The sequence below is a fragment of the Cervus elaphus genome, chromosome 13 (assembly GCF_910594005.1).
Source record: "Cervus elaphus chromosome 13, mCerEla1.1, whole genome shotgun sequence".
Classification (NCBI taxonomy): Eukaryota; Metazoa; Chordata; class Mammalia; order Artiodactyla; family Cervidae; genus Cervus; species Cervus elaphus.
In genome coordinates, this window is record NC_057827.1 from 62,279,032 (window position 1) to 62,300,757 (window position 21,726).

At 45.9% G+C, this 21,726-nt stretch overlaps 1 protein-coding gene, 1 long non-coding RNA gene and 1 other non-coding gene across 3 annotated transcripts; 1 reads left to right on the top strand and 2 right to left on the bottom strand.

Annotated features, from left to right (window-relative positions):
- Positions 1-3,065: 3,065 nt before the first annotated feature.
- On the bottom strand, positions 3,066-5,493 carry LOC122706746. Its single transcript, XR_006344453.1, has 2 exons — positions 5,071-5,493; positions 3,066-3,837 (listed from the first exon to the last, which is right to left on the bottom strand). It is a non-coding gene; the product is annotated as an uncharacterized LOC122706746 (long non-coding RNA).
- Positions 4,137-4,411, bottom strand: LOC122707256. Its single transcript, XR_006344772.1, has one exon.
- An 83-nt stretch (positions 5,494-5,576) lies between the features above and the next one.
- On the top strand, positions 5,577-15,445 carry GLRX5 (glutaredoxin 5). The gene is made up of 2 exons (XM_043922175.1): positions 5,577-5,946; positions 14,789-15,445. The coding sequence occupies exons 1-2, from the start codon at positions 5,649-5,651 to the stop codon at positions 14,965-14,967; spliced, it is 477 nt and encodes a 158-aa protein (XP_043778110.1). The 5' UTR covers positions 5,577-5,648; the 3' UTR covers positions 14,968-15,445.
- Positions 15,446-21,726: the final 6,281 nt, after the last annotated feature.

Genomic DNA, 21,726 nt, shown 5'->3' on the forward strand with positions numbered 1-21,726 from the left:
AAAACAAACTTACGAACCCGAAGTGCTCAAGTTTGTCAAAAAGATGTTACTAACAAAGAGTGAAAAGAGAATTTAGGAGCCAAAATGCCCAAGAACAATTATCCTAGGTCTAAGGCAAGTTTCAAATGAATTCCTGTACAAAAAACCTCTTTGTTGTGCTACACGCACAACAGTATTTGGGGGGTAAATGTATAATAGCAGAGGAATAGGATGCAAAGAAATTCATTAAAACTCTGCAGTCCTTATGTAGAGACACCACCCTTGTGGCAGAAGGTGAAGAACTAAAGAGCCTCTTGATGAAAGTGAGAGTGAAAAAGTTGGCTTAAAGCTCAGACATTCAGTTTTAAGCCAGCTCTTTTACACTCTTTCATGTTATTATGACTAGATAAATGCAACTGACATCTAGGGCCATGTAGTAGGCCATGTTTCCCCCTTGCACAATAGTTGTGTTTTCTCTGGTGCTAGTAACGATCTTGTTGGGAGGCCTGGAGTGCTGCAGTCCATGGGATCACAAAGAGTTGGACCCGACTGCGCAAGTGAACAAAACAACAGTAACATGAAATACTGATCTGACCACAGTTATGAGACAACGGAACAAGAAAGTAATGGGAAGAGATATGCACACACGGAGGAAGTTAAATCCTCATCTTTCTCAGTGGGAGGGCAACAAACACCTGAACATTAACAGTTAAGAAAGTAGCTAAGTAGACAAGTTCTTTATACACGGATAAGCACCAAGGAAATTGACTAAGAGATGAATGTTATCACCTGATGAAAAAGCTTATAAAACCTACTTGGTTACTTAATCTATGTGCATATCTAGATTTGATTAAAATAAAAAGTGAACTAAAAATGAAAACAACAACAACAAAAAAGCTCAACATTCAGAAAACTAAGATCATGGCATCTGGTCCCTTCACTTCATGGCAAATAGATGGGGAGACAGTGGAAACAGTGGCAGACTTTATTTTTCTGGGCTCCAACATCACTGCAGATGGTGACTGCAGCCATGAAATTAAAAGATGCTTACTCCTTGGGAGGAAAGTTATGGCCAACCTAGACAGCATATTAAAAAGCAGAGACATTACTTTGCCAACAAAGGTCCGTCTAGTCAAGGCTATGGTTTTTCCAGTAGTCATGTCTGGATGTGAGAATTAGACCATAAAGAAAGCTGAGCACCGAAGAATTGGTGCTTTTGAACTGTGGTGTTGGAGAAGACTCTTGAGAGTCCCTTGGACTGCAAGGAGATCCAACCAGTCCATCCTAAAGGAAATCAGTCCTGAATATTCATTGGAAGGACTGATGCTGAAACTGAAGCCCCAATACTTTGGCCACCCGATTGAAAGAACTGAGTCATTTGAAAAGACCCTGATGCTGGGAGGGATTGGGGGAAGGAGAAGGGGATGACAGAGGATGAGATAGTTGGATGGCATCATCGACTCAATGGACATGAGTTTGGGTAAACTCTGGGAATCAGTGATGGACAGTGAGGCCTGGCGTGCAGCAGTCCATGAGGTTGCAAAGAGTGAGACACAACTGAGCAACTGAACTTCAAATGTCACAAATATATTTTTCACCAATCAAGGAAGGGGGAAGATGTGAGGGGCGGGAAATTCCAGGGACAATCCCAATAAGTTCACATGAGATGCTCAGGACTGGAAGCCAGACCCCACACTCTACATCCCAAATCCCAGAACAGAATCAGGTTCTGCTGTGACACCCAGGCTTTCATAAAAGCTTCTTCAAGGATCCATTTTCACTTGAATCTCCCACAGTTTGCTTTAGACTGAACTAACTCAATTTACAGCATTTTTCTTCATTTTACCCAGATGGAGAACAGGACCTCTGCGGCAGAGAAGGGGGTGCCTGAACAAAGTCTCCTTTCCTGTCTCTAAGCTGAACCCACATGATGTGAGAAACTGCAATTAGCAAAACTGAGGCCACGCCCATGGCCAGAGAAGTATTTATAAACCCAGCTGTCTTGTCAGATAGAGAGGTAGTAAAGGTTGCAAAGGCATTTCTATCTTTGCCTTACCAGTGAGCAAAACTCCTCCTGGGAGGCTGGGCACTGCCGCACATTTTCTTACACATTATTTTTAGGGAATCAAGTTAATTTCAGGGTTGCAGAGATGCTCTAAAATGACTCAAGAGCTAAGGTCATCATGGAGAAAGGTCTTGGGTTCTGGCTCAAGTCTATAGAAATCTGGGTCTGAATGCTATTCTAGCTCAGGAATGTCTGGGGGCCCCAGCCATCCTGCAACATAAGTAGCCACTTTTCTCTTAAAATGACACAGAATGCTCTGGCCAGCTGGACCTACCTGATGTTTCTGGGTCATGTGTCCTATACAAAATAACCACACCCTGTCAGAAGGCTGCATGAACCTCAGGACTGAAGTTAGGGTATGAAAACACTCACATGCGGAGTGTTCAAATAGTTTCATCTTTAGGCTGGATAATCCTGACCTTTTGTTTAGGGCTGATATATAGGAAGAAACGATGTCAAATTTGTTAAGGTTTTAACTACGAGTTCAACCTGTGCATTTGTTTTCAGAGTGAGTAGAAAGGAGAAATTTTACTAAATATAGTAAAGCCTTATCTATAAATAAACATGGGGAAGAAAAACCTTTTTAGGATGCCTGAGTCAGCATGTTTACATAGTAGGATTATTTAGTTTGGGGCCAAATTACACTTTTTGACCCAAATCCCAGGATTCTAAGTTCCCTGTACTTCCCACCCCCACCTCCCTGTTAATGTCCACAAGGGAGAGATCACAAACTGATAAAGAGGGTGACGTCCCTGTTCAGAACACCCAAACGCACTTGCATACAAATGTAGACTCCTTACAACTGTTTAAAAAGTGTATTTTTGTCATAGGTTCACTATAGAGTCTCCAGTGAGAAAGTTGGTAATTCAGATGCCAAGTTATATACAAGAGGCTGGTGCTTTGGAGGAAATATTCTGAATACTATTTTCTTTGATTCTTTAAATCACTGATGTTTGGTGCCAACACCTGATGAGTGGTTTTAAGTCAAAGACAGAAAGGAATAGATTCAACACATACAACATTTTATATTTTAGGTTACTTTATTAAAAACTTAAATTTAGGTGTATTGTTTCCGTTTCTTTGGTGTAGATACATGATCTCTTTCCCTTCATCATCCTATCAAAGCCATCCCACTTCGCTCTTTGAAAGAACCCCCGCTTGCTTTTCCATATCCTTGCCTTTCACAGTCTCACCATACTTGACTATAACCAGCAACTCTACCATAAGTTTGGAAAACATAGAGTTCATATTCTTCCTGCTCAAGGATTATTCTTAAGTCTTTAATGACAGCTATATTCTCAATTTAATACAATGTCTGTCAATTGTACTGGCAAAGCCAATATTACACACCAGGTAAACAACAGGCTACTCCCCACGACCCAGTTTTACATTTCGGATTCTCATAACCGGTTTGCAAATTCTTCTCCCTATTCCAGTGAACACAAGAAGAGAATCAGGCAGCTTAGAGCAGGCAATGAACAATTTAGGTTTTCTGGAACAAACTCAATATTTATTAAAAAAAAACAAAAACAAAAACACAAAACTTACTGTAAGTATTGGGTTGGCCAAAAAATTCGTGTGGGTTTTCCCAGCTTACAGGAAAACCGAATGAACTTTCTGGCCAACCCAATACGAGTAAAAGTTAGGTGACCATGCAAATGATACAGTCCCTAATGTTACGTGCCACAGATGCTGGACTTCTGGAACAACAGTTAAACTTCCACATCACATCACTTCCTGTATTATTTCTGTTCATGATGTCTGTTCCTCTGATTTACCTGGAATCAATGACTCTGGGGGAGAAAAAAGGATTCTTTAAGAAGCTGATCAATAGTGGGTCCCACATTAGTAAAGTACTAAACATCAATAACATCAAAGGGGGATTAAATAAATCTGTCACTGGGGAGCATTTCTCAGCAAAGTCTTGAGTTTAATTTTCAGCTTACGGGGCTCAAGCTTCACGCTAAATGATTATTTGAGAGCTCATATACTAATTTTCAGATTTTTTAACCTTGAATGCAGAAAGAGGTCACCTCCAGACACAACTTTTAAAATACTTAGGGTTAAAAAAAAAAAAAAAGAAAGAAAGGTAATTTGTAGCAGTACTTAAGTGTCCAACAGAAACCACTTCATCTGTTAAACAATATCCGACTGCCAAAGTTTCTCTTCCTGTCGGTTGATAGACAATGACATGGCACAGCCATCATCGCCGTGGCAACAGCACTGGGAACTATCAGAGGAAAATTGCACATGGCCCTGCCGGCCCTTGAGCAGTCATGCCTCAGCTTCCTCTGGAGGATGCTTTCTCTGCAAGTCTGGGATGCTCCAGGGTACCATCAACCCAGTGCGACACCAAGACTACAGATCACGTGGCGATTTCACGGAGCCCCGCTCTTCGGGGATCACTCTTGTCACCAAGGAAAGCACCCGTTTTACGTACTGAAGATGCAGCGGTGAATGAAGTCGAGGGTCTGGGAGAGAAGGCAACAAACAAGCTAATGATGCACGACAAGGTGTGATATGCACAATGAAGAATGGAGAAAGCGGTGGGCCTCGGGAGGCTTCCTTTCCCTCCCCTGTACCCCCACATTGCTTTGTGCCCGCCTCTCATTTGTCAACCTTTGGGCACAGGTCTCAGTGGACGTCTCGCCCCGGCGCCATGCCTTGCACGCAGCAGCTGCTCGGAAAACATTTCTCGAACGAACCAATTCCTTAAGTTTCCCATTCAACACATCTTTCCTGGGGCCCAGGCCCAGAGGCTTAAGTAGACTGGAGAAGTCAGCGAAGCCCCGACCATACAGACAAGAGCACCTCGTAAACTTTAAAAATTAAAAGCTATTTTACTGAAATAATCGAGGTGCAGAGGCGAGAAAGGGTCTGGGTTTCCCACGTGGGCAGCGGGACAGACGGAGGGCCGGGACCAGGCCCCGCGCGCCCCGACCTCGTAACCCCGGCCGGGCCTGGCCGCCAGAGGCCCGCGCGGTTCCCGCTCCCGCCGCGGCCTCACAGAAGCTCCGACAGCTCACCTAAGCGGACAAAGCAGGACCGAGGCCAACTTCAACTCCAACTCCTCCAACACCGCGAGCTCACCACCCAGGTACCTGCCCACCGCTGCCGTGGCAACGCCGCTGCCGCCGTCTGCACCGGAACCGGAACCCTCATCTGGACGTGACCCCTTCCCGGCGTTCCGCGGAGCTGCGAAAACCCCGCCCAGCGCCTGCCCGAGTCCTCCCGCAGTATCCCAGTAGGCCCGTCTACCCTTCGGAGGGAAGTCGTCTTTCCGATTTCGCCTCTCCTTACCGCGAGAACGTCGTGACCCTGATGGACATTCACTTCCTCCAATCAATTGACGAAGCGGTTGCCGACGGCCAATGGTAAGGGAGTGGGTGGTGGCTCAGACGTAAGGACAGCCTTCAACCTGTCGGGTCGGGACGAGCAATCTGATTGGTAGAATCAAGTAATTGCGGGCCAGCGCTCTCCAATCAGGGAGAGCTATTCGGAGCCGGTCCAATGAGGGCCTCCGGGGGGCGGGCCGAGCCCCGGGAAGGCTCCGGCTGGCTAGCCCAGGTCGCCGGCGGTCGAGGGCTGCGGCCAGCGTGCCGGGATGAGCGGGTCCCTGGGCCGGGCGGCGGCGGCGGCGGCGACAGCTCTGCTCCGCTGGGGGCGCAGCGCAGGCGGCGGCCTCCGGGGCCCGGGCGTGCGGGCTGCAGGCTCGGGCGGCAGCGGCTCGTCGGAGCACCTGGACGCGTTGGTGAAGAAGGACAAGGTGGTGGTCTTCCTCAAGGGGACGCCGGAGCAGCCCCAGTGCGGCTTCAGCAACGCCGTGGTGCAGATCCTGCGGCTGCACGGCGTCCGCGACTACGCGGCCTACAACGTGCTGGACGACCCCCAGCTCCGGCAAGGTCAGGGCCGGCTGCGGGCGGGGCTGGGGGGCGACCTCCCTTGGCCGCTCTGCGGGGCCGAGGGTCTGTCGGGCAGGTCCGTCCGGGGGCTCGAGGGGAGGGGGCTAGGGCACGGGTTTCCACACCGCATTAGAGCATCTAGGGTGGGGGCACGATCGAGTTGGAACTGAGTTTTGAAGATCTGGGGCTCTGGGCCAGTCTGTGCAGCGGGGTTAAGCACTAGCGGTTCTCCGATCCTCACTCTGAGCTGCAATAGGCGTTTCGGGGCGAGTTCTCTTCGGCTGAGTCCAAGGAACATGGTCAGCAGCCCGACTCCCAGCTCTGCAGGAGTGGGTAAGCGGGGCAAAGGGATACAGGAAAAGGCCCTAAGAAGTAGGCACTTGGGGACAATTTGAGGGAGTGGCTTGTCCCGTGGATAAGGGGCAGGTGCTGTTTATGGTGTGAGAAGGGCCGAGGTTGCCCTTTTCTGAGGCTTGGGGGTTCAGAGATTGGCCTGTCCTGCCTCAAGGCTGGGGGTGGTCAGGGACAGTCCTCTGCCGTTGCTTACAAGAAGGGACTTGACTCAGCTTTTGGAGTCTACTTAGCTGACGGTCTGCTGCTGTGAGAGAAAAAGACATGAAAATTTATGTTCAGATACTCAAGGATGGGGGAGTTTTGTGGGGGATAGGGTATCTTAGAGAGGTTTGTGGGGGGAGGGATGAGGAATGACCCCAGAGGCCTAGCTAACTCAAGCCGGCAGCTCCAGGAGTCAGTCAGGTTCTGGGGCAGACTCTGCAGAGTCTGTGACTTGTCACTGGCTCAGGAGGGAGGGAGGAGGGCCTTGACAGTTAATTAGCACCTTTGCTGTTGAGTCTCCCGCTGTGAACCTTACCTGTGTTCTTCTGTTTCACCTGAGTTGAGTAGGAGGACTGGAGAAGGGAATGGCAACCCATTCCAGTATTCTTGCCTGGAACACTGGGCCTGCCCTTTGGCTGGGGTGGATGGGGTTGGCAGAGAAATGGGGGGGCTGTCCGTGTACCCGCTGAAGGGTGGCGTTCCAGTTAGACTTTCAGTGACTGAGCTCTCCCTGAGTCTTCCTGAGGTTGTTTAGTGACAGTGTCCTAGAGAGAGTTTTAAGGCACCAAGTTCTATGGTAGTCTCCATGCAGAATTCTGTATTTTGCTGTTCTGCATTTGAAGTTGTCTGTCATAGTCATTCCAACATGGACAAGACAGGTGGGTGTCAGGGAAAGGCTTCAGGTTAGAATCCTTTGGCCAGTCCATTCTGCAGCCTGAAGCAAGTCACAAAACTGCATTTTCCTTTTCAATAATATGAGGATAATGAAACCACATGTGCCAAAGTTTTTGTGAGGAACAAAGAGAAAGGAAAACTTTTAGAAAGTGCCCATCATCTCACCTGGCACAGGGAAGGCACCCACTAAAAGGTAGCTGTTTTATTATTAGCACTCTATGACTTTAAAAGTATTTTTCCCCATATTATCTAATCCCTATAGAACTCTTGGTTTTGGTGGGTGGAAATGAGGAGTGAAGGCAGGTTAGCATTACCAGGAGGTATGGGATCGCAAAGAGTCAGACACAACTGAGTGACTAAAAATTTTAAAAAAGTAATATTACCATGTATTATGCCCACGATCCTTTTGCCTTCCTGATCCACTGGAATGCTGCCAAGTGGCTGGCCTTTTTCACATACAGGGTGAGCTACAGTCTTCATCCAGCAGCAGGGTGTCTCTGCTTATAAGATAAGATAGGAGTAACTGCAGTCTCTCAGCTGGGACCTTGCCTCGCCCCATGGCCCTCAGTAAAACGTTGTGTTGTTGATATCTTGCTTAGCATAAAGTTTTGAGAGCCTCCGGTTTGTGACTTCCAGTTCTCCTGTTTAATATACCCAGCGGATGGTATGATTGAATCCCTTTGCCTGTATACCTGAAACATTATGCATCATTTATACTTCAATTAAAAAAAAAGTTTTTAAATATAACCAGAGGTTGGCCCTCCTGCAGTCTGGCCAGTGAACTGAAAGTAAGAGCAGGAGTGAGAATGTGTTTGCTAAGAGCGCTTCTGTGTCTGACTTTCAGTCTTCTGTTCTTAAGTGTTCAAACAGTAGCAACGGGAATTTAACCCCTAAATTTCTTGACCGTTGACCTTCATCAGACCATTACTTTAGTTAGTGAATGTGTTACATGTATATTGAACATAATACATGTCTTTCATTGCCTAGAAAAATAAGCGTTAGTGTAAGTCTTAACCTCCAGATTTAGGGCAGGGCATTGTGAGCAGGTTTTCACAGTGGGGATTAGTTTAGCCTGGGTGAGGCTTTGAAACTTGAAGACTCCATCTTTTTGCTTGCCACAGCTTTGAGTTTACCGCGAGAGACTGACAGGCTATCTGATGCTTGCTTTTGCCAACCAAGGTCATGCCTATGTGCCTTTCCCAGACCCAAGCTCACTTCCAGTAGCAGGAGAGTTCAGTTCAGTTCAGTTGCTCAGTCATGTCTGACTCTTTGCGACCCCACAGACTGCAGCACGCCAGGCTTCCCTGTCCATCACCAACTCCCGGAGCTTATGCAAACTCATATCCTTTGAGCCGGTGATGCCATCCAACCATCTCATCCTCTGTCATCCCCTTCTCCTCCTGCCTTCAGTCTTTCCCTAGAGGGCAGACAGAATGAAAACCACAACAGGAGAGGGACTCCTGCAAAACCGGCCTTTCCTGCTTTCTTATGCCAGAGGAGGCTGAGCTTTATAAAGAGCCTGAGCTGGAGGAAGACCCTCAGACACTGTCTCCTAGTTCTGGGCTCTGGGTCCATGGAGTGTGGTGCCCAGAGGTGTCAGACTGAGACCTGAGACCCAGGGAACCAGGGTGACTGTGAGGCAGCTTTGCACTTTGTCCTTCCTCATGATTTTTTTTTTTCCTTTTTTAAAACCTGGAGCACATATCGAAGACAACCACAGTGGGATCCAAAGAGATAGGGTCCCAGTGGGTAGATGTCACCATATCCCACTCCTGGTCTTAACAAAGACTAATCTTTACTTTCAGTTGCAAAAGAAACATGTGCTCATGGGAGAAACTTGGAAAACAATGATGAAAACCTAAAGCAAATGAAAATCCCCTGTAATTCTGGTAGAAACCATAAACCATTATTATTAACATTGGGATCTAGCTTCTAACAGTTGTTTTTTTTTTTTTTTTGTAGTAGAGTTGAGATCACACATGTCTCTGTGTAGCGTTTTGCCCTCCTGAGAGTGGGGAACGTGTCCTTTGTGACTCCTGAAGCACTGTGTGTTTTGCTTATACAAAGCGAGCTTTCAGTGAGTGTCTCAGTGAAAACTGCTTCCTTTCTTTATCATTTTATCATAAACTCTATTCCATCCTTGTAAATACATTACAGACACTGGAATTTCTGCCTCCTCAGATCACTCTTGTATTCCTCGCATCCATCGAGAGCAGTGTCTGTTGAATGAATAACCATCATCCTTTGTCAAATGGTTCTTAAGCATTTGAAAATACGCTCAGCCTTGCCAGTGTCAAGGACTTTAAGGCCGTAGTAAAGCTATGATGTTAGCAAGAAGTCAGATCAGGAGTGTGCTTACGTGTCTATGGAGGGCGGGTTGTATGCTGCAGGCAGGGAGATAACGTGTGCCCACCCTCTGGAGGAGAAACTCTCGGTACCCGGGCAGGTTGAAGGTGAACCGACCTGAAGACCCATTTGTTTCACTCCCGGGTATTTAGTCTACAGCAGGGATCGACAGGCTTCGTTTGTGAAGAGCCAGCAAGTAAATACTTGGCTCTGGGGGCCTGGGGTCTCTGCTGGCACCTGTTCAGCTCTGCTGTTAACGGTGTACAGCGGTCAGGGACGACGCCTAGACCGACGAGAGAGGCGGAGTTCCAATAAAACTTTATTTATAAAAACAAGGACTTGGAGCGGGTTTGGCCCGAAGGCTGTGGTTTGCCACCCCTTGGGCCGGAGAGACCGTCCCCTGCCTGCGAACTGGGAGACTCCTGTAAAGATGTGCAGCTCCTCTGTAGTAATGAAAAGTGGGCAAGAACGGATCTTGGTCTCTTAGCAGCAGACTGAAGAAAGCAACTGTGTGATGTGATGGGAAACTAAGCTATGGTGAAAAAATTAACTAGATCTAGATGTATTTAATCTGACTGAATCTCAGAAAAGGCAATGTTTAGACAAAACGGTGGCTCAGTGGTAAAGAATCCACCTGCCATTTCAGGAGATTCGGGTTCAGTCCCTGGATTGGGACGATCCCCGGGAGAAGGAAATGGCAACCTCCTCCAGTATTCTTGCCTGGGAAATCTGATGGACAGAGGAGCCTGGCAGGCTATGGTCCATGGGGTCAAAAAAGAGCCAGACTTGAATTAGTGACTAAACAACAACCAGTTGTGGAAAGGTAATTGTGACTTAATGCCATGTGTGTATATAAATGTTTAAGATGTGAAGCAGTTCCATGGATTGAAGATCTGTGTGTCATGCAGGTGGGGCTCACAGGTGGGCAGGAATAACCGATGCCAGGACCCAGCCAGAGGCCACCTCTGGTGGTCAAGAACCTGGCCTTTGGACTCCCAGGCACCTGGGCACAAATTCTGGCTCCACCATATGCTAGCTCTTTGACATTGGTTAAGTTATTTAACCTAAGAGCCCTTATTTCTTCATTTGTAAAATAAAGATAGTTATATATACCTATCTCATATGAAATGAGATTATACATACCTAGTTATACATACATACATATGTATGTATATTGTATACATACATACAACATATGTATGTTGTATACATAATACATACATACATACAACATACATAGTTATACATACCTAATCTCATATGAAATGAGATTAGATGTGTGAAAAATGAAAGCGTATGGAACTCAGGAACCCGTAGCTCAGTAAATGGTATTTTATTTACTGCATGGCATACTTCATGGGTGTTCTCCCAGCATTCTTTCCTTCTGCTTTCCCCACTGCATATATTATCAGAAGAGCATCACCGTGAGTGGGGCAGAGGATACTGACGTGGAGAGAGAAGCCACAGTGCGCCTGGCACTGTGGGAGCTTAATTCATTTCACCAGTTTTAACTTATTTAATCTTCATAATAAATCTGTGAGGCAGAGTTATTCCCATTTTACAGAAAAGGAAACTGAGACTAAAATGCGATTTACCTGAGGCTGTATTTATAAGCCAGCCAGCCAGGCTGACCCCTGAACCAAAGCCTCGTTCCCTCCTGTGCCTGTTTAGTCGCTCAGTTGTGCCAGACTCTTTGTGACCCCGTGGACTGTAGCCCACAGACTCCTGTGTCCGTGGAATTTTCCAGGCAAGAATGCTGGAGCGGGTTGCCAGTTCCTCCTCCAGGTTCCTCCTTGGCACTGTGATTTACTTTTCCTCTCTTGAAGCTCTGCTATTTTCTATGCTTTTAGCTCACATTATCTCAAGCAGTCCTAACATACTCTTAAGTTAGGGAATATGGAGAACTAGGTGACTCCAGAGGAGGTGACGTAACCTCACCAAGGAGTAGAGTCCCCTAAATGTTGGAATTAACCTGCATCAGACTCTGAAGCTCGTGTCCTGAAACTCTACCGGGAAAAAAGAAAACTGTAATCACGGTGCTCTTATGGTTGATTGTCCGAAGCAGGAATGACGTCCAGTGTTCTGAAATGTCAAGAATTTTAGAAGCACCTTTTGAAAGTTCTGGAAGGGAATTTTCTAGAACATTTTATTCCCTCTGACTTGATACTTTGGAATATTAAAATTTTTGGTGGAGCAGTGGGTGTATATAGAACTGATTTTGTGAGACTCCTAAGTCCCAGTCCTGGTTTTACCTGTTATATAACTTTGCATTCAGCATTTTCTGTCACAAACAGAATCACATTTTATCATCTATAAAATATGGTTATCATTAAGATCCATTCTTGGCTATGATTTTCTGATTTTTCAAGAATTGCTCTCTGATTCTGAGTTATTCCAAGCGATAGATGCAAGAACTACACAAATATTGACACTTACATTGTAGTCGCCGAAAATGTAAAGGGTGAGAAAAATTGGCCATATTTAATTGATTGTGACTTGGTAGAATTTTAGTTTGCAGTTTATGATTCATAGTCTTTTGTTTTCGGGTTTCTCACTTCACTCTCTAGGAAGCAATTGGGTATTTCCTTTAATATTTAAACTTGTATTCAGACTTTTTAACACATGGAAAATGGCATAGTTTTTAGGAAAGATGCCAGAGCTTTGCTTTGACATCAGCCACCCACAACACTTGACAGTCTAAAAATGAAGGAAGCAGGCGAGTTTGACTGTGATAAACTCTCGGCAGTGTGGGCAGCTTGGGCACCGTCACAGTGCCACCCTGGGCTCCGAGGGGGGTTCTTCTGAGTTCTTGAGGTGTAAGTGATCGGGGCGCTCACGGGCCATGGGGTTTGCAAGGCATCAGTCTCCCTTGCACGTGACTGTGTTGGATGTTCAGAGTGGTCTGAAAGCCCACTTGTTTTGGCAGTGTTGGTGGTAAGAATGGATTCCCTTCCTTCCTTGTAGTTGGGATGCATGGTCTGCAGCAACATAATATTCAGTGAATGGGACAAGCCTGATGCTTTGGTTGAGCCTGGTACAACCATGGTCGAGCATAAATCAACTGATGAAAGCAAATCATTCTTTTATTCAACAAAGGTTTTATTTTAAAACATCATACTTTTTAGGATCAAACGTGGTTTTGGGTGGCCTTCAGATGGCAAATTTTTTCACCTTTGGAATGTTTCAAAAATTGTAGGCACTGGGATTTCCTTGACGGCCCAGTGATTTAAGACTACACTCCTAATGCAGGGGGCCTGGGTTCAATTCCTGGTCAGGAAAAACTGAGATCCCACGTGCTGCAAGGCACGGCAAAAAAAAAAAAAAAATTACAGGCACTCATCAAAAGAATCAGTAGATATTTATTGCCATGGAAAGCTTAATGCATGTATTATTAATTGGATAAAAAACCCATAGTGTTGTGCAGATAAATGGTTTGTGTACATAAATGTAAAAGATGTTTAAGAAAGTTTAGAAGAGGCAAAAATTTCATACTAAATGTTTCTTAATCCCCCTCATCATAAAGTAAAAAAGATGACTTATTGGAAACATAAGTAAATTCTGATAGTCTCTTCGTGTTTGAGGATAGAGTTAAAAAAAAAAATCCAAAACATGCAGCTTACATGCCAAGTAATTATTTATGTAATACCAAACATCAGAGTGATGAAAAACCTGAATTCATCAGAGTATTCCAGTATAAAGACATTCTGATGGTTCGTGGAATTTGCCCTTTATTGATAATCTCCAAACCTCCAGCTGACTTTTTTTTTTTTTTTAATAGAAACCCAGAGCGACTTAGAAGCAAACTTTTCAGAGCCTATAATATTGTAACCATTTCTTCATCCTTGAAGTCTGTCTGCAGAAGAAAGATAAAACTCTCCACCGGTGGCCTTCTAGGGCTGTCCTGGCGAGCAAAGTTGCTGTTTTTTTTTTTAGGAGGCAGTGACTTACAAGAGAAAAACATGGGTATCTTGGGATTGTTATTTGTAAAATAACTCATATTAGCCATTTTATTTGGTCAAACACATCTGATAATAAATGATGGGGCATCAAGCAGAAGGTTTTGTATTATTTGTTTAGATAAAAACCACCACTTGACCGATTTCTAAAATTTGCATAATATAATCTTTGGCTTGAAGAATCTGTTGACTTTTCTGTTTCATTTATTTGTATGTTTAAAAAAGTACACTTCAATCTCAGGCTCTGAGTCAAAAAGAAAGTAAAAGATGAGGAATTCAGAAAAGGGTTGTTTATTTTTTTAATGTTTTAAGATGAAACCACATTTCTTTCATAACCATCACCCTCGTGGCCCAGCTCTGAACAGAATCATCAGGTGGGTGCCCTGTCCCAGGAGGTGCGTCATCTTGGAGTATCCTTGGAACCACTGTCTTTGCCTCTTAGTGCCGGGAGTGGGTCTCCCTCAGCCTGTGGCTCTGTGCCTGGCCCAGGACATGGGCCTTCGTGAGCCCTGGGCCCTTCCTTTATTTTCCTCAGTCCCTACGAGTTCTGAGCGGAACCGGCTCAGCTGTCCCATCGAGGGGCTGAATAGGGCCAGGGCCATAGTCTGCAGACACAGGAGAGGGACTTTTGCTTGGGTAAAAGAATCATTAAAGATAAAAACCAGTGACTCAGTGTCTTACTTCACCAGCCAAGACAGGCGTGGGGAACATTAGGTGGGGGCCTGGTGAGTCACTGATGGGCCCATGTTAAGTTGTCCACGTGGAATCAAAGTTGTGGCAGTTCTTTCTCTCTCTTTTTATTTTGCTGAAAACATGGCTGGCACAGCATGGGCAATATCACCTTGTGTATCCTGCGTAACTAATCAAGTTCTCCGCCATGATCCAGGGTCAGTTGTGAGTCAGGTCGTTTATGAGTGTTTTCCTTACCTGATTCTCATAAAAACTTTGTGGGGTGAAGGTAGAAACAGAGGACGGAGGCCTCTCAGTTTATAATTGGAAGAGTCCAGGTTTTTTTGTTGTTGTTGTTTTTTATTTATTTGGCTGCGCTGAGTCTTAGTTGCAGCGTGTGGCAACCCTTGAACCCTGGCCCTCTGCCTTGGGAGCTCAGAGTCTTAGCCAGCGGACCATCAGGGAAGTCCCAAAGAGTCAAGGTTTAAACAGTGGTTCCTTGGACTCTAAAGCTTACGCTGTCCCCAGGGATGGTGAGCAAGGGAGGGACACGGGGTGTTCTGCTCAGAGCAGGGAGACGTGTCGTCATGCAGGTTCGTCTTTGCTCATTCCAATGACCCTTCAATGCTCTTTCCCTGTAGGCATTAAAGACTACTCCAACTGGCCCACCATCCCGCAAGTGTACCTTAACGGCGAGTTCGTGGGGGGCTGTGACATTCTCCTGCAGATGCACCAGAACGGGGACCTGGTGGAAGAACTGAAAAAGCTGGGGATCCGCTCTGCCCTCTTAGATGAAACGAAAGACCAGGACTCGAAGTGAGGGAAGGTGGCCCCGGGCGAGGAGCCGCTGGTGTCGAGTCTCACCGCCAGAGAAGCCTTACCCGTTCGGGTTCCCGCTGTTCAGACGACCGCTCGCACTGGTTCCTCCAGTTTGTAAGCAGCCAAGTGATTTTAGCGTGTCTGCTGTTTGGGCAAGGAAGATCCTGTCGTGAACATAATCGTAACCACTGTACCGTCATAATCAATGTCGCATTACGAGATTGTTGTAAACAAAATTCCTTCTTGTGTTGTTCTTTGCTCTTTGCCTGATTCAGGAGTAAACCTGGGAGCTTTTGAATCATTGTTATTCTTCATGGGTCCTGCACAAATATGTCAGTCAGTCTGCAAAGGTAATATAACCCCCCCCACGCCCCCCAGTTTTTCATAACTTGTTCTGTTAAGAAAAATGATCGACAAGGAAGAAAATAAGATAACCGGGTTTTTTGGTTTTTTTTTAAAAAATAAACTGCCAACCCAGGGATACTGCATGTGAGTGGTTATTCTGAACAGCAGTAAGTCTGTGCGTTCATCTGTTCCGGCTGCTGTAACAAAATGCTGTAGACTGAATGGCTTATAAACAATGGATGTAGATTTCTCACAGTTGTGGGAGGCAGAAGTCCTCCCACAGACAAGAGCAAGTCTGCAGCAGATAACGCTGTGTGGTGAGGGCCCACTCCCGCTTCACAGACGGCTGTGTTCCCACTTTCGGACCCCCTTTTGTAAGTGCACTAATCCCATTTATGAGGGGTCCACCCTCATGACCTGATCACCTCCCAAAGGCCCCACCTCCTAACACCATCCCTTTGGGAGTTAGGTTATATGTCAGCATAGGAATTTTGAGGGTTCACGGACATTCAGTCTAGAAGGACTTTTAGTAACTCTGACCTTTTAACTTTAGGAATTAAGAGTGATTCTCATACTCTTCTATTAAAATTTCCATGAAAATTGCCATCAAGCTGTGCTCTAATTTCTTGAGGGGAAGTAAGTGTTGTGAATGCTGAGAGGCGTTGATGATCCAGTTGGAGTCCTGGGTGGACTGGACTGGCAAGAAGTGAGGGGGAGAGATGAGGGGGCGCCCGGCTTGCCCGTCTCCAAAGACCTGTGCTTGGCCAGCTTTGGGAGCGGCTGTTAACTCCCTCCAAAACAGGAGATCTTGTGAACCTTTTATTCCTTAAAAATGGCGCCTTTATAAAAATGGACATGATTGGAATCATAGTTGAGATCTTCCAGTGCATGGTATCTTTTAACAAGACTGTGTTTCTTCTCCACCTGGGCTGGAAGTGGAGCTGGAGGTAAGCTTTACAGTGACTCATGGGAAGAAAGCCCACGCTTACTCCTTGGGGTCCCCAGAAGCCTTCATTCATCTGCAAGGGCTTATACAAAGCATCCATTCAGAAGTGCACAGTGGCAGAGGTAGGAAGAAGCTGCTTTTTTTCTTTTTTTTTTGAAAAAAGCAAAAGTAATAGGATGGCTTATTCCCCCAGAGCCATTCGGGAGGCTTGTTCTGTGTTGATCACTGAGTCTACATGAATGTCTCTTGGAAAAGCTCTGAAAATGGATGGACTTAGTGGGGGAAAGATTGACCTGCTTGGTGGTCCTGCAGGTCTCAGCTCCTGGCTCCATCCTTCCCAACCCGCCAAGAGGCTGTGGGATTCCCAGGAGAAAGGAAAGATGAATTGTAGCCCCCCCGCAGGTCGTTGGGGGCTGTCCTGTTAGACCAGAGGACTGGCCTTGGTAAATTACAGAACTCAGGGCTTCAGGGAAAAGAAAAGCAGATTATTGTCACCAAAGGTTTCATGTTACACATGTTGTATACTCTGCATCCCATCAATACCTTTTGTGTCTGCTCTATGCTGAGAGCTTACACAGACCCTTAGAGGAGATTGGAGCTGATTTTGTTGGAAGCATGTTGTTTTACAAATGAAAATGAGGGCACTGGAAGGAAGCCCTGTGCCGCTGCCATGCCGTGGCCAAGCCAAGCCTGTGACCTTGTCCTTTGGAAAGAATACCATTAACAAATCACCCTTTTACTGTTCCTGGATGAGAACCAGGCTGTGGGGCACACACGTGAGTGTGCAAAACTGACCCTTGCCTTCTCATCTGGTGCTTTTCCATAATTTTGCTCCTTTTGGCTTTTTCCTTAAACCTGCCTTTATCCCCTTAGGGTTCATCTAAACAATGAAATGATGAGAAACATTTGCAGGGAAACATCAATGTAGGAAACCTCCCTGGAATATCAGCACTGGGAGAGAGCCACCAAGTAAATTATTTGACTCAGAGGCTTATGAATCACAGTGAGATCATATCAGTCACCAGAGAGCTTAAATGTTTAAGGAGTCACTGAGCTCTACAAGGAATGGAAATGTTCTTTCCAGCAGTTCATTAATACTTTCTTTCTCTATGCTTGACACATCTTTCCCAAGTGGCAAATGGAAGATGGTATCTGATGTCAGTCTGGATAATTTTAATGATCTGCATAATTAGAATTTGCCGTGATAATTAGAACAGTGACACCAGAATCCCTTGTACAAACAGCAATGTCACACATCATCTGTTTTAACTATGCAAAGTCTGCTTCACAGTTTTCCACTGCAGGACATCGGCTGTTATCATTTGATTTGATTTATTGGATTTTTGTCACAACTTCAAAGTACTGTGTTCCTAGACTGTTGGAAATAGAGGAGGTTCTTTTAGAAGATTAAACATTTGTATGAGTTGAGGTTTGGGAGATATTTTAGAACAGAAGGTAAGTTTTAAGACATCTAGGATTTCTTGTTATTGGCCCTATTGAATTGGGTAGAATATGGGTCCTCACACTTTCCTGTAATTATTAAAATCCCACCAGCTAGCTTGAGAAGAAATTCTTATAAATTTGTTAAAGAGAAAAATTGTATCTTGAGAGGTTGGGGCCCTTGGTATTTGTGGCGGGAGAGATTGCCCCAAGGGTTCAGAGGATCGACCTTTGTGTTGGCAAAGTTAAGCTGGAGTAAATTTAAACCAGAGGCAAGGAAGCTTCCAGGTTTGTTTCTGAGAGTCACTGGCAGACAAAAATAGGTATTGGTGGATGGTCACAGAAACAGAAGCTGATTTGATAGCTATGAAAAAAAAACTAGATTTCATAATCCACTTAAGAATGTGTGGAATCCAAAATTCCTTTCTTGTCATCCATAAGAACTCAATGATAGCTATATATTTTGGCGGGGCCAGGGGTGTGTGTAGCTGTGCCATACGTAGATCCCCCATCAGGCGTTGAACTTGCCCCCTGCAGTGTAAGTGCAGAGTCTAAACCACTGGACCACCAGGGAAGTCTCACACTACAGCTAACTTGAGGGAGGGGGAAGGAACAGTGAAAAAGGAAAGAGCTGGTTTCAAGCCACCCACAGTGGGGGCGAGGTGGACTTGGGCATCTCATCCTGCCCTGTTTCCTGAGAGCAGCAGCATGCAGGTGGTAAAGCTGCGTGCACCATCCGGTTGAGCTGGGAGCAGATCTGGTCCGAGTCTAAGGGCTTCCCTGGTAGCTCAGCTGGTAAAGAATCCATCTGCAATGCAGGAGACCCTGGTTTCATCTCTGGGTGGGGAAGATCCCCTGGAGAAGGGAACGGCAAAGCACTTCAGTATTTTTGGGCTTCCCTGGTAGCTCAACTGGTAAAGAAATCTGCCTGCAATGTGGGAGATCTGGGTTCGATCCCTGGATTGGGAAGATCCCCTGGAGGAGGGCATGGCAACCCACTCCAGTGTTCTTCCCTGGAGAATCCCATGGACAGAGGAGCCTGGCGGACTGCAGTCCACGGGGTCGCAAAGAGTCAGACACGACTGAGTAACTGAGAAGTGCACCTTGCTTCAAAGATCTTTCCCGGACTGCAGCCAGACCAGGCTTCCACACACACCTCCCTGGCCTTCTCATGCTCTCCCAGACTGCCAACCCTGATGGCCTTTCCTCACCCCCTCCCTGTTTTACCCCTACAACCCCTTCTTTTCCATCACACCAGGCTGTGATCTCCCTTTTGCTTGTCTTCACTCAAGGATCCCATGTAAGTAGCATATGTCATGCTCAGAAAAATATGTAAAAAATAAGCAAATAATTGTTTCTCTGTTCTTTCCAGATGAGTGACAAAAGAAGCATTAGGTTCTGGACTTCCCTGGGGGTCCAAGGTTGAGAATCTGCCTGCCAGCGCAAGGGACACAGGTCTGATCCCTGGTCTGGCAAGATTCTACCTGCCGCAGGGCACTTAAGCCCACAAGCCACAACTACTGAGCCCATGCTCCCTGGAGCCTGTGCGTGTGTTAATGTGTGAGTGTTATTCACTCAGTCCTCCGACTCTTTGCGACCCCATGGACTGTAGCCTGCCAGCCTCCTCTGTCCATGGGATTCTCCAGGCAAGAATACTGGAGTGGGTTGCCATGCCCTCCTCCAGGGGATCTTCCCAGTCCAGGGATCGAACCCAGGTCTCCTTCATTGCAAGCAGATTCTTTACCATCTGAGCTACCAGAGGAGCCCATACTCTGCAACAAAAGAAGCCACAGAAATGAAAGGCCTGCTCACAGCAACTAGAGAAGAGTCCCGGCTCACCGCAACTAGAGAAAGCCCTCGCTAAGCAACGAGGACCCAGCAGAGCCAAAAGTGATAATAAATAAATCAGTTTTTTAAATAAAGATTTAAGAAGTATTAGGTTCATGCAGTTCACCAGGGTGGCAGTACAGGGCAGTGCAGAAGAGCTTGGGTTTGGATCAAACTTCCTGGATTCCCATTCCAGTTCTTCCCAGATTTATGATGGGCCTCAGACACATTATTAACCCACCCACGCCTTCTCTACGGAACAGGACAGTGGTGAATGTCACCTACGTCAGGCTTGTTATGAGATGGGAGAATCCAAATCAAAAGCCTAACCCATAATAAGCTCTCCAGATAGCTTAACCTCCGTGGTTGCTTTGGACTAGTTCTGGACTTGGTTGCGGTATATTATTCACCATCATTGTTAGGTTTAATAAGGGAGTCGAGGTAAGTCCATATCTATTGACAGGCCATTGTTTGGTTGTTCCCAGAGCATGCAGACTCATCTTTAAAGGTCAATGCCAAAATTTAATACTCTCAGTGGAGTGTATCCATTATTTAGCTGCTCTTGGGGCTGGGGTAGGGGAGTCCAGAGACAGAAAGAATTCTCTGTAAATTACTTTCCTAATACTATAGTTGGACTAACTGCCACTGAGTTTTAATTTTTTTTTTAATAGTACTTCTTTTCTTTCAGTGGAAACTATTTACTGAACCGATAGGTTAGAATAGGCTTCATCATGTGAAGGTCTACTTGAAAGAACATAGTTTAACCTTGAGTTAATTCTAATTTATCAGTAATTTATCCCTCTTCCAGGGGAATCCAGGCTAAGTCCTGTATTATGTGATGGGAGCTCCTCCTGCTCTGGACCCCAGGTCTGGGGCTGAGCCTTTAGCCAGGGATCAGATAATCTCCACCTCCTGCCTTGAGCCAGGGAAGGGTTAACATATTTGGAATTTGAAGGAGAACTTCAGCAGCTGCTTTTACACATAAAGCTGTAACCCTGGGGACCTAGGGCACATTTCCCATTATCCTGGCTTTCTGATCTTTGAGTTTTTATCTACAATTTCTTAGTAACATCTTAGAATGATTCTTGGGCGAGCAGAGCACAATTACAGAGGTGGCAGCAAAGGATGCTATCAATTCTACCTGTCCAAGTCACTGCAGTTTTAGTGGAGCAGAAGATTGGCGTGGTAGGTTAAATAAAAGGGCCCCAAAGAGGTTCACATCCTGACTTCCAAAACTTGTGAGATTGTTCCCTGGGACTTTGCAGCTGTGATTAAGTTAATGGGAAATTAGCCTGGATTATCTGGGTGGGCCCAGTGTCATCACAAGTGTTTTGAAGATGGGAGAAGTCGCCATGAGCCCAGGGACACAGGTGTCCTTAGACACTGAAAAAGGCAAGGACACAGATTCTCCCCTGGAGCCTCCAGAAGGAATATAGGCCTTGGTTTGTTTGTTTGTTTGTTTTTCCCAAACTTCAAACTTTTTATTTTGTATTGGGGTATAGCCGATTAACAATGTTGTAGTCTAGGTGAACAGTGAAAGGACTCAGCCATACATATACATATATCCATTCTCCCCCGAAACCCCTCCCATCCAGCAGGCTTGCACACTAAGTCCCTTCAGTCATGTCCAACTCTTTGTGACCCTATGGGTGGACTGTAGCACTCCAGGCTCCTCTGTCCATGGAATCCTCCAGGCAAGAATACTGCAGTGGGTTGCCATTCCCTCCTCCAGGGGATCTTCCCGATCCAGGATCAAATCTGTGTTTATGTCCCCTGCACTTGCAGGCAGGTTCTTTACCCCTTGTGCCACCTGGAAAGCCCTCCTCCCTTCCAGGCTGCCACATAAATATAGGTCTTGATTTTAGCTCAGTGAAATTGATTTCAGATTTCTGGTCTCCAGAACTATAAGAAGAAAAATGCATGCTGTCTTAAGCCATCAAGTTGGGATTGTTTGTTACAGAAGCGACAGGCAACTACCACAAGAGGTTCTTGGATTCTCATGGTGGGTGCCACTTTGTATGAGCTGACAGGGATCAGGGCACAAACGTTTATTGAGCTCCGCCTCCCCCGTGCTAGGCATTTAGAGCCCTAAATTACTGGTCACAAAAGGTCTGCAAATGTAGGGTATCTTTCCCTTTCAGATGACAAAACAGACTCAGAGAGGTGCAGTCCCTCATCCAAGGTCACCACCTAGTGAGGAGC

Excerpts from the sequence above, each read along its gene's own strand:
- GLRX5 (XM_043922175.1), top strand. The coding sequence starts at position 5,649 with ATGAGCGGGTCCCTGGGCCGGGCGGCGGCGGCGGCGGCGACAGCTCTG. Across the intron at positions 5,947-14,788 it reads CGACCCCCAGCTCCGGCAAG|GCATTAAAGACTACTCCAAC; the intron begins GTCAGGGCCGGC and ends CTTTCCCTGTAG.